Below are 13540 nucleotides of genomic sequence, written 5' to 3'. Positions count from 1 at the left end.
GGACACCTTTTATTGGATAATATATTGAAAGTTGGCATATGATCTTGTAAAAGGGATCATTTGTCCATGAATCAAAAACTTAGACTTTACCTCATGTCTATTAACAATCAGAGTAAGAGCATTTTTTTCTGTCATAGCCTAGACTACTTCAGCTGGAAATGAAAAGAAATAAACCCACAAGGGCAAAGACTGTGAAGAGAAAGTCATAAAGTTGTTGACTATGAAGAGACATAATCAGAAAATAGTGCCAAACAAAACAGAGACGTATTTTTGTAAAGTAACTGTGGGCTGTTGTTTTAAAGTTTTTATGAGCGTGCCACATTTGATGAGGCACTTAGAATTCATTGCACAAAGTAGATCAGAAACAACAGCACTGGCACAATAGATTGAATAAATTCAAACTTGCTGCAGTGTTGGGGATATCGTCAGGCTGGCAACATGAATGCAAAATATAGAAAATATGTAATGCCCCTAGTCAGATCTATTGATCTTATAGAAATTGTTCTCAATCATTCAGTATTTCACTTTCATGTTTCTGCTTTGTTTTGTTGGAGATTTAATAGAAAACACATTCTTAAATTAATGTCCAACTTGTGCTGCTATTTTTCTTTTGCCCTCATTCCTTATCTGCAAGCTGTAAAAAGAAGGGAACTGATTCCATTAGGCTACTCTGTGACATATAATACCTCATGAAATGCAGATGTTGGGAATTTCTTTACATCTAGCGTGCATGAGCATCCTATATGCTGATACCCCTAAATAAAATCAAATGCAAACAATTACCTTCAGAAATAGCTTAATTAGTAAATGAAATCTAATCCTTTATCATTAAAACACAGTATAAATCTAACTGTTCTGATGAGGCCTTGGAGAGCTTTTTTTAGTGAAAAAACCGCATCGTGAACAGAGAGGTCGGGGCTGAGGGTAAGCTTAACGGGGCAAACTTATGTATTTTCCACCCACATAGTGCTAGTTTATAGAATAATCAAGTAATTATTTTACCTTCAAGCATTATAAAAATTCTACTTATATATACAGTATATGCTAAGCATAACTTAACGAAAAAGGAAACTTGACTTTGTACTTTGATGCCTTGAAATTGGGTCTGTCTCCTCTGTTATGTCATTAACACCTGTTCTCAGGAGCATTGGACTGAGAAATAGTTTGTGCTTTATGAGGAAGAAGCTCGGCTTGGGACTACACCTTCAGGGAGGGGATGTGGATAAATAGGCGGTTAGTTATCCCTGGATGGTTTTCACAGGAGATTTAAGGATTCCCCCAAACATGCATGAATGTATCAAAACAGCACTCCAGGTATGTTTGGGATGAGGGAAAAACATTACGACATAATGTAAAACTCAAAATGGTAAATTTTACACACCATTTCCCTTGGATAATAGACCAGGCTAAATGTCCCTTGTCCATTGTCCAAAAATAGAATATGCACAATATGTATTTAAACTGACAGGCTGGGCAAGGAGAGCATTATTCAGAGAAGCAGCTAATAGGTTTATGGTAGCTCAAGAAGTGATGCTGAGATCCAAATATTGCTTTTATATAAAAGTGACAAGAAGAAAAACACAAGAAGTATTTGAATTTTGTCAAGATACAACAAACATGTAGCAGGTGTTCGGATTAGACTAAAATGCAACTTTTTAGAAAAGACCGTGCTTCACTCTTAAGACACTAAAATATGGCAGTGGAAGCATCATGCAGTGGTGACGCGTTTCCTTAAGCATGGAGAGAGAAGTTGATCAGAGTTAATAGATGGACGGAGCTAAACAAACCTGTAGGAAAATCTACTACAAGCTACAAAAAGCTTCCGATTTGGGCAAAGGTTCACCTTTCACCTAGATAACGCCAATAATTTTTTACCCAATAGAAGGTGCTAAATGTCGATCTTTATAAATGCAAAGACGGTGAAAAGATTCCCCAAGTCATTTTGAAAAAAAGGCAAGTTTAAATTTTAGTCCACTAACCAATAATGCTGTTAGAAAAATTATGTTTTGCTATCATTCTTACATACTGTAAGTAGTTACAGGTTTGCTCTTCATTTATAGGTTAATTATATGTGTGAGACAGAGCTAACCTTTCTTTAATCCTTAAAACATGTTCTTTGAAGATGGTCTTCTGAGAGTTTCCTTAGTCGTAAACCTGTGTTTGTTTATGATCTGTGCCCCCCTACGTAGAGATTCCTTAGTCGTAAAACTGCGTTTGTTATGTGTTAGTTCCTGAGTGACTGCTGATCTTATCAACACCAGACCCCTTTTATTTTGTGTTAATGAAAGGCAAGTTTTACTGCAGGGTTTCAGAACACATGGTGAGCTGTTCAGAGGAGCAGTCTGCTGTGTCTTCTCCTTTTGCAAAAGCTTGGTTGAAAACTCAAACGTTGTCTGTGGTTCTTTCTTTGTATTTTAGGTACACAAAAATACCCATCAAATGCACTTCTTTGTTGAAGTAATAATGAAATCTGGATAAAATACATTGAATTTAGTAGCGCTAAGAGAGTGTAAATGCATTTCACAAGACCCCACACATCTTTTTTTTGATGAGGGATAACAAAGTTTCAGCTTCTGAAGTAAGATCCCATCATACAGTGTTTGCTTTAGGATATGCATGCTTTTCTCAAGTCTGTTTTGGATAGTAGAGTTTGCTTTGCAGCCATCTTGGGGCCACGACATCAGAGCTCAAAGAAAATTAGCTTATTAAGAAGGCTGCCTCTGGACTATTCTGAAAGACCTCAGAGAAGTCCAGAGAGTCATTTATGTTTAGCACAGGTTGCTAAACGTTTTCATAAAGTATTCACTATAGTTAATTTCATCGATTAATTTCTTCTGACCAGAATCTGGCTCATCTCACCTTCAGCTGCTAGAGGCTGGAGTACAAGCAGTGTAAGACAAGAATCTCATCTAGGTTGAATGTCACGGTGATCAAAGCAGCAGCTCTCACTCTGTAAAGTCTAATCTCTGTGCAGTAAAATGTCCATTGTCTCTCCTCAGATCAATGGTGCACACCTCACTGCAGCAGCTTCCTCATCCCAGCTTCTGTCAACACATGCCTGCCCTGGACTGGCTGTGAGTCTGCTCTGACAGTGTACTTGTGTGCATGCAGGTGTATAGTGAGAGATTTGATTGATGTTGTTTGTGTGCTAGAAAGGGAGAGTGAATGTGCTTTTTTATTTATTTATTTTTTGCAGCCTGTATTTGAAAATAATATGACAGGAAGCGGGAGAAGACATGCGGCGAAGCTATCAACGACAGGAGTCAAACTCATGACGGTCATGTCGAGAATAATATCCTCTGTGTACAGGCCGCCACACGGCAATGTGAATGTGTGTTTAGTGCATGTGAGTGAACAATAAGGACATATTAAAAAGGCATGCGGAGAGGTTAGAGTGATGCTTCTGACTAACAGGCATCTTCAGGTTATGTCGCTGTGGCCGGTCAGCTTGACCAGCCGCATCATCCGTAAGATGAGACTGAAATCCTCTATGACCTCATGCTTTCTGCAGCTTTTGTGTCTGAATATCTGGAGCACTCTGCAGTCCTGGACTCAAATTTACTCAGGTTGTTTAAATGTGTTTTTCTTTTTATTTTGGAAAATACCAGAAAACGCCACTGTTTTTATTCTCTTTTGGAATCAAACATTTATAAAGACAAAATCAAAAAATCTAATTATGATCAAATCGAATGGATTACCACACTTGAACTTGCTCACACCAGCTCAAACAAAATCATTCTGTGTAGTTCTTAATATCTCTCTTTGATGGTCTGGTCATGATAATCTTTTAAGTATGCGTTTGTGATTATCTTGCGGTGGGTTTTGTTTGTTGGTTCTATTTGAGTTGTTCTACTAATAATTTGGGTTGTTTGCACCACAGATTGCAGCTTATGGTGCTCCCACTAAAAAGCTGGACTTTAAGTTACTTGTAATTGATTTTATAAAATACAAATATAGTTGGTGCTGATGGACTGATAGTAATATTCATTTGTAGATCTCACAATCACATATCTATGTACAAAGCAACAATTTTTCAGGATTAGGGTGAATTACATTACTAAAACTAGATCAGTTAAAGTTAAGATGGCTCCCATACTGCCTCCTTTCTGTCCTTGTCCTGTTTTAGTTTAGTGCTGCTGTCAACATGCCTGAACACAGTATCTTTGTGGAAAGACTTAAATATGTTGTGTTTAGCTTCTCTTGATAAATATTGCTTGAAAATCAGATATGTAGTTTTACAGATGATTCTCACCTCTATTTATCTATAAACTCTCATGATACACGTACATATATTTTTTCAATTTACTACATTTTAAGTGTTTTAAAACCGATATAGTCAACTAAAGTAAACAACACAATGAAAGTGATTTTCTGTTCGACCAGGAGGAGTGAATGCTGCAAGTCAATGACTCACTGCAATCTACTGGGTTTACTTAGAAACGTTTTAAGCAACTTTGTACAATTATTGTGCTTACTTTACAGTGAGATAACTAGAATCAATTAGAAAGTATGGATGATTGAATTTAAATATTTTTTTGTAAAGTGCCTCAAGACTTGTTGTCAATTTGCACTATATAAATAAAATGAATTGAATGCACTGTAGTTAAATTTGGTGGTCTAAAAGTCAGATATTTACTTTATAATTTATTTCTTACACAGGATGGTATTACTTTGATCACATATTGTGAGAACCCTTGGTGTTACGTTTTATCAGGATCTGTCTCTGAATTCTTAATTATTCCCAAGTACAACATTATTTACTTTATCTATGAAGGGAAGTTTCAAAATAAGAAACTTCCCTTCTTTAACTGAAGTTGAAAAAAAAGTTGATCCATTCGTCATGTCCAGGGTGAAATATTGCAAAGGGATTGTATCTAGATGTCCAAATAAATGCCTTAAACCTCTGCAGTAAGTTTAAAACAGAGGTGCAACTGAGATTTTAACAATTTTCAACAAAGGAGCTCCTGTCACATTTTCCCTGCCCTGGAATGAAATGTTTCTCATCTGCAATGTTAAGTTTTCTCTTGGAAATCTTTAATTATTATACTATTGGGAAAACATGTATTTTTACCAGATGGTCTATCTGTTGTAGTGGTGATTGTACTTGATTGATATATTTAATATTATTAATTTAACATATGTAATGTTTGACATATTTGAAAGCTATATTTATATGAATTCCTCTAAGATCTCAGTTTCTTTTGCATGTTTCATGTTCACACCTGAACCCTTGTAGTTACTTTTAAACCCTTTCACCAAAATGTTCATTTTGTTTGCCTTGCTTTTATCTCTTCTCTCAGGGATCTTGAGGGAAACCAGATTCAGACTCTCAACTATTCCATCTTAAAAACATGCAGCAAACTTGAAGTCCTGTGAGTATATGATAGACACATCAAATGATTTATCCAATATGGCTGGTATGTTTTTATTGCATTCATCCAGTGTTTTGAGAACAATCTGGTCACTTGTGCATGCTATTATTAACTTTCCACTGCAGCTGTGTCCTCAGCATGAAGCAGAAGATTAGTTGAAACTTTTGATTGACAACTCGGCTGCAGCGACACCACGAGTTGTGGACTGTTTGTCCTGCATTAATTGAAATATAACATTTTTGGGGGAATAAAGTAAATATTTACCAAACTTAGCCATCTTTTGCTGGCCTGATACCTTTGAATCCTCAATTTTATTCCCAACGTTTAAAATGACATAATGTCCAAACCCATCTTTGCTAGAGGTACAAAAGTGTTGTAGTGCTCCATATATGGAATCTTTTAAGATCAGACAATTGGGCTTTAACGTCAATTTCTCTGTGGTTTCCTGCAAAAAACTTCACAGACCTGAAGTCTGATCGTTTGAAAAAAATGTTTATGTTTTTTTTCTTTGCCTTAGTTTTGGATGATAAGACACAAATGCTTCACCAAATGTCTCTGGTAATGCTTTGCACTTCACTAACATCACCTTATAACTGTGTTTTATTGTCGGTGTTTGTTCGTTTTTTGTTGGGTTTTTTATTACAGATTCTCTGTCTCATATTATATTGTTACAGCACAGTGACAGTTTTAGCAAATATGTAAAAAACATACTTTTATAAATGTTGACCTCCAAATGTCAAACCCCAATATGTATTTATTCATTATATTACTCTGATAGTTATAGATGTGTGTGCATGTTTTTCTTGCATTATAAAAACTTCTACCAGGACTATTTGACTATTTCAGTCTGGAGATTTTTTGTGTGTGTTGGAGAGGAAGGAGAAGAAAACAATGCAAAATGTTTTTAGAGCCAAACTTTGGAGCCAGAACTCTGCTGGTGTCTCACAGATCTTCCCAGATTCATAGTGGGTTAGGTTTCATACAGCCACAGCAGGGATCCACCGTAGCACATTGTCTTACTCTGCATGCTTTCTGACTGCAAATCTGTCTTGTTCAGATTACTGATGGACAACAGAATCACGAGAGTCCCTGAAGACACATTTCAGTTTCTGTGGAAGCTTGGTGAACTGTGAGTATATATTTGTTCCTTTCTTTCTGTGCACATATTTGAACACATCAGCACACACTCACTTTGATTAAAAATGTTTTCAGTCAAGACTGATACTTCTGCTTAATGGGTATTTACATTTGGTTGAAATTTTTGTTTTAGTGGAAGATATTCAGCAGCTTTGGGTCTTTACCAGTGCTGTTTGTCAACAGATAAAGGAATAGATCTTCAATAAGCAGTATTACGTTTCCTGCAAATTAATTTAGCAAAATGTAAGAACTGAATTTGTAGTTACCGTATTTAAGTCGACTCAAAAATAAAAACTGTACGGCAAAGTTAAAGACATGCTTTTATTTCTGAGATTTTTGTCTTTGTCTATACTGGCGATATACAATGAGCTTGAAAGGGGGATTAGAGATACAAAGGCACCAAACTAAAAATGACTGAGGGTCACTTACAAAATGCCCCCACCTTAAGAGTGCATGGCAAGACCTAAATAGCAACATAAATATCTATGCAACGTGCTATAACCCAGCATTGGCAGAGGAAATATGCTTCACTCTAAAGTAACATATTATTTCTGGATGTGTCATTAAGGGTTGTGCTATGGAATTAAATGGCATATTCACTAACATATATCTCTAATACAGTGCTCTTTTCTTACTTGTTTAAATACATCTGAAATTGTTGCTGCTGTAGCAGTGATGTTAAAAGCTGTAAAAGACTTTACCCTGGCATCGAGGTTCTGCCTCAAGCAGGACAATGACCCTAAGCAAACAGCCAGGGCTCCAATTAAATCAGTTAGAACTTGAAAATTAACCATTGCTGACATTCTCCTTTGAGGAAAGAAATGACAGTTTAAAGACTAGACGAGAAACACCCGAAAGAACTTTTAGAAATGATTCCAGTGAAATACGGTTTTGCAAACCGTTGAGTCAGGTTTCCTGAATATTAAAAGTATAAGTAGCATAGATACTTTTTCAAACTTGAATACTTTCTGCAGGCTATGACTGATAATCCCTTACATAAATATATAATATGGTCACTTTTCTTTTCCTTTCAATCTTGTTTAGAAATCTTTCTGGTAATAGAATCAATGAGCTGCCAAAGAACACATTCAAGAAACTCTCCAAGTCCCTCCTGAAACTGTGAGTAACAAATTATACCAAGATTCAAACATTGTCTTTGATTTTGTGCACATTGTAACCCTGCCAAACTAAGGTGGAATTTAAAGTATTAGGACTAAAGAAAGTATGAAAATCTCTAGTTTAAAGGTAGGATTCAAAGAGCTTGACCCTGCTGGAGAGAAAAAGGGAGACTTCATTAAAACAGATAAGTTTTCTTCTGTTTTTAGACTTGAAACAATTCTACTCCTGTTGTGTGATAGAAAGTCATGTAACATACAAATGTAATTATTTCAATTCAATTCATGCTTATTTAATCAAGGACAGCACAGTAAACAATGTTACATGACAAAAACAAAGCAACTGTTGTTTTATACGAATGTCGTCAACCCACAACATAATTTACAAACCTAATCCTTGATTGGATCTTTTTTAAGACAGCAAAATTAGAATTAAAGAGTCCCATCACACACACACACAGGCACACGTGTACGCTGAATTACTGTAACTATTAAGAAATGCAAAAAATGCACATTTGAGAAAACTAATGCTCCACAATAAAGTAGGTTGGTATATATCAGTGTTAACAGATTTGCTTTTGTTTCTGCCATTTTTTCATGAACATAGAAAAGGGCAATAGAATGGAAGAAACAATTGAGGGAACAATGAAAAACCAGGAGCTTAAGTACTGAGGCAGGGTTTAAATATGAACTAATCAGAAGAAATGTGGAACAGCTGTGGGAGAAGGAAAGCAGGGAAACTGAGGTATGGAGACTAATTAACACTGAGGAAACTGAATTAAGGCTAAAAAAAAAACCATTGAAAAACCATTAGGGAAAGGCCTGGAACAAAAATAAGAGAATACACCAAAATATGCGGATAAAAGAACATGAAAACAATCAGGAATAAACTAAGTACAAAGGAATGAACAAGTATGACAACAGCATTGTAATAATATTGAAAACAGAAAGCTGAATAGGATATGACCCAAAGAACATAAATAAAGCAAGGAAGTAATTAAACTGCAAACAAAAAACACAACCAAACTCAAACTCCTGTGGACTGTGACTAAGCTATAATGACATGACTATTTAGAGCAATAAAATTATACTCAAAAGTAGGGTCAAAATAAACATGAACAATATAATGAAATACAAAAAAGTGTTTCAAATGTTTTCTTCGAATCTGTATATACTCGTGTAGTGTGATTATTTTTTTTAAACATGCAAAATTATTATTGTTAATGCAAAACAATAGTGGGCATATTTAAAAACTGCGCATTGCACCATCAGGTGCAGCAGTCTACAGGGTAATAAAAAAAGCAAATAAAAAACCACGAGAAAGAAAAGTACATTAGTAAAATAAACCAAACATTTCCAGTCATAAATAAAACATAAAGGTAATAAATTAAAGCAATTCTTCTTGGCAGTGGTTTGGTTGGGGTCTAATTTTAAAGAAACCAATTTGAATTAAGTGGTTTTTCATAACATAAAAGTTTCATAACGTGGCTTTTTTTGTACACACTCCCATCCAAACATTAAAGTGTTACCTGCTGGAGTAGAACTAACATTTTTACCCACCCTGAAAAACATTGACTTGTGGGAAAAGTACTAGTAGGCATTTTAGATTGCATCTCCTGGGTTGTAGGAGGGAGGGAAAAAGGAGTATCTTCTATTACTGCCACCTGCTGGTACGTTTGTTCCTTCAAATTGTTCCAGGAGGTTCCACTAGAGTTTGCTCCTCTCAGCTGGCTTTATATAGCTGGTTTGATAAATCCCGTAGTATGTGATCCCTCAGCAGCTGCAGTTAAGTATGTGATCCCGGTCTTTCAATCATGAAACAAAAACTTCTGTTAGTGTGAACTCTATGCCTTCTCGTAATCTCTACTCTAGTGTATCCCAAGCTTAAACCATCATGCAGAACATTTCACCCTAGATGGTGAAAAACCTGACCAAAGGATCAAAATGAGCACCAGTGGTTTTGTTGCTGGAACACTTCAGCTTGAGGAAAACATTCCTTACACTTCTTTAGTATAAACTGCTGACGAAGAAAATTAAAAGAATCAAAACTATTCTGTATTTCTCTATATTTTTTTAATTATTCTTTAGATTGAAACTGAGATGATAAAAGTGTTGTGGAAGTGAATGTTATTTTAAAGTAAATGAAAAGCCAAAAGTCTCCAGACATTGGCTGCAGACAAATGACCTCAGCTACATGTCCTGCATGTATTCTGATTGGCTGAGTCACTGCTTTCCTTTATCCTATATTTAGTCACATCTGACTTCTGTTTAGAGTTTTCCTACTTTATGAATTCAGAGGTCAAATCAAATAGTCTCTCGATTTATATAGCACTAGACAAAAACAGTTAAGTTTGCCCAAACTGCTTCATACAGTTAAAATATTTAATAACATTTATCATTAAATTATTATTTTACAACTTTGGGGCACTCATATTCTGGATAGAGTTTCAAATTTTTATCACTAGGTCTTCAGGAGATTATTAATATGAAAAGAAAGTGATAAAACTAGACAGTGATGATACATCTAAACCAATAAACCTCGTCCTGAAACATTTGTATACCATAAATGACTTCTTTCTTTCCAACATTCAACCAGGGTGTATTTAAAAGCAACACACATACTTCAAATAGTGAAAGGATTAAAAAATAGCTTTACTCTTCCTGTTTAGAAGCTCCTGAAGTTAATTATTTGAAATGCCAAAGCATATGCCAAGATAAGAATAATTGTGACAGCAGCTGAAAGATTAATGAAGTCAGGAATAAAGGCTGGGTTCCCTCATTTAAAAGTTCTGAAACTACCAGTAAAATGTTTTCAATGGGATTCCAACTTCACAGACAACTACTGTACTATACTAGGTACAAATAGAAAAAAATTCTGTTACGTTACCTGTTCAGATTTAAGATGTTGGCCACAATTCATTTCTTACTTCAGTTGTGCATGTGGACCGACTTAACCACCAGGATTATCCAGTTTAATAAGAAAAATCAGGAGAAATTTGATGCTCCTGAAATGATAAAGCAAACCCAATCCTATTAAACCTGCCTCTATTACTGGTCTTGTCAACCCTGTTCAAAAATGTCACTGAGGTACAAATTGTCAATTGCCCAACTTCAGCTCCCTCTAGAGCGATTGTCCTGCAACTTTTTTAATGTGTCCCTTTTCCAACACATCTGTATCAAATGAATTCTTTGTTGCCAGGCCTCTGCAGAGCTGGACGACATGCATGATATCAGGTCTCAATGACTGGGCTTGGAAACCCATAGTACAGCTTGTCAGAAATACATCTTTTTTATTTAAAGTTAAACACTGTCATGCTTTTAGTCATGTTTGGGGTCATCTACCCAAAAAGTTTATAGGCCAAACATTGTTATGCAGTCTGTTATGTGGTTTTGTGGCTTGTTCTGTCTACAAGGCATAGGATTAATTAAAGGACCAGAAGTGTGGTTTCTGTATTGAATCCGATCCAGTGTTAACAGTTGTGCTGTTGTCTGTTTCCAACCACACTGCAGTGTCAGATGACCAAAATTTTTCTGTTTTATGGGAAACGTTTGTCAGAACACTGACTAACATTAAACAGTGACCAAACATTCACTTTTCCCCAGTTCTATAAAGTGGAATCAAAGAATCCCCGGGGGATTTCTTTGATTTATGAAATTACCCAAGTTTTAATAGTTTTTATACTTAAATAGACTGGCATGATGCAACAACCTTTGTTTTATTTGACGTCCTCCTAGAGCCGCTGCCTAGAGGATGGTTCGCAGCAAACTGCGGCGGAGCAGAGATACACACATTGCTTCTCTGCTTCAGTTAAACAACAATTCCAAGAGGAAATCTTGAAATTTTGGTGCCTGCTAAATATTTTGAGGCAGACGTAAACGAAAAAAAGCTGGAGATTTTCTGTTAGCAAAATATGTACTGATTTTTCAAGACATCCCACACTGAGTTTGCAAGTAATCCTAAAGTATTTCTTTCTGTAGAAATATATCCTACAATCCCCTTCTCCGCATTCATCCAAGTCACTTCAACCACCTGACACAGCTTCAGTCTCTGTAAGTATAAAACACATCTGAGTTTCAACAGTTTCTTTGACAACAGAATTGCCTACCAACATACTTTCAAAGCTAATATTCTGTTGTTGACTAAATTTAAAACCTTTGTTTTAACCTTCAACCAACTATTTAAAGAATTTAAAAAAATATTATCACATTGCAAAAAAAATATTTTAATGTGACTTTATTGCTGTGTACACTTGCCCCACCCACATGCCTCCTGCTCTCTGACCAGTGGCAATATTTTCTGTTTTTATTCAGGGCTCTGGAAGGTATCGAGATACCAGATATTCAGACTAAAATGTTTCTTCCCATGAAGAACCTTTCACACATGTAAGTAAGATCTTGATGAAATGCCACCACTGAATAAGTAGTACTACATTAAATTTTTTAATGAGCAGTCATTGTCTGTCTCCTTGTTTTTCTTCCGCTGCCATCACTTATATTTGTTTTTGTCCATCTCAGCTACTTTAAGAAATTCCAGTACTGCTCCTATGCTCCTCATGTGAGATCCTGCAAGCCCAACACAGATGGCATCTCTTCATTTGAGGACCTGCTGGCAAACATGGTGCTGCGGGTATCTGTTTGGGTCATGGCTTTCATTACCTGCTTTGGGAATCTTTTAGTCATCGGTATGAGATCACTGATCCGTGCAGAAAACAATCTACATGCTGCCTGCATCAAAGTCCTCTGCTGTAAGTGTCTGCACATCATTAAACTGTTTTTAAGAAGGAAGAGATTCACTGATTTAAATGTATACCAATTTATGCTATAAATTACACCGTCGTGGATTAAGGTTTTGTCATTTTGTTTTTCAGAATGTTTCACATTTCTGTGCTATGCCTGCGAACAATAATTTGAAAAAGGCATGTCACAAAGCTAAAGGAAAAACACATGAAGTTTCCATTGTGTGTATTTTATGTGTGTCACAGTAGGAAGTGTAGTTGTTTGGTTCTCCACGGTTTGAGCTCATGTCCACTCTTCATATCGATGTATTAATCTGTAAGCATTTGTCAGAGCAACTCTGAATTAGAATCAATTGGAAAGCACTTTGAGTGGTTGGTATGAGCAAAAAGCAATGTAGAAATTCAATTTACTATTTTATTAGGTTTTACAGGAGCATCAAATGTAGACACATATAGATTCATTACACACACAGCAAAATATATCATTTTATCTCTGCTCTTACATAGGCATCAAGTGTAATCTCTTGAATTTCCCATCAACACCACATACAACATGTAATTTGTGGGGAAATTCAGTGCGTCTTACACATTGTAGCATTAAAATGTTTGGGACTTTAACACTTCACATATTCTTAATCATTCAACATGTGATGTTGAACATGCAGAAAATATGTATATTTTTTGTGTAGAAAGTAAAAAACTATTTTAGATTTGACTTATATGTGATGACTGAATATTTAGTATATTTCTGTTGACTCTGGCTTGGCAAATTTCAACCTCTGGATCAAATCCTGATTGACGGCGAACCATTTTTGTTTTATTGTTTGCAATTTGTTTCCATCTTGTTATTCGATTGAAGAATCGATCACTGGTTGTCAACAGGATTGCTATCTTGGGATTTTTGTGGCTGCTGATCCAAGCTTTCATCGCTATGTTCTTTCTCTGGTATTTTTGAAAAATGACCAAATCCTGATTGATGGAGAACCATTTTTGTTTTATTGTTTGCAATTTGTTGCCATCTCATTAACCGATTGAAGAATTGATCACTGGTTGTCAACAGGATTACTATCTTGGGATTTTTGTGACTGCTGATCCAAGCTTTCATCGCTATGTTCTTTCTCTGGTATTGATTTAACTTTGTAAATAATTTAGCAATGTGCTCAGGGTCATTGTCCACTTG

The 13540-nt window shown here is 35.8% G+C and overlaps 1 protein-coding gene across 1 annotated transcript in view; it reads left to right on the top strand.

Annotated features, from left to right (window-relative positions):
* Nucleotides 1–13540, top strand: part of rxfp2a (relaxin family peptide receptor 2a) — a 90009-nt gene that overhangs the window by 63135 nt on the left and 13334 nt on the right. The window contains exons 9-15 of the mRNA XM_032577181.1: nt 3000–3074; nt 5301–5372; nt 6430–6501; nt 7554–7628; nt 11603–11674; nt 11936–12007; nt 12140–12369. Coding sequence (XP_032433072.1) covers nt 3000–3074; nt 5301–5372; nt 6430–6501; nt 7554–7628; nt 11603–11674; nt 11936–12007; nt 12140–12369 — 668 coding nt within the window. The remainder of the gene's footprint in view (nt 1–2999; nt 3075–5300; nt 5373–6429; nt 6502–7553; nt 7629–11602; nt 11675–11935; nt 12008–12139; nt 12370–13540) is intronic.

This window comes from Xiphophorus hellerii, chromosome 11 (genome assembly GCF_003331165.1).
Source record: "Xiphophorus hellerii strain 12219 chromosome 11, Xiphophorus_hellerii-4.1, whole genome shotgun sequence".
Lineage (NCBI taxonomy): Eukaryota > Metazoa > Chordata > Actinopteri > Cyprinodontiformes > Poeciliidae > Xiphophorus > Xiphophorus hellerii.
Note: the sequence above shows the minus strand (reverse complement) of the source record. Positions and strands in the feature narration are given on the sequence as shown.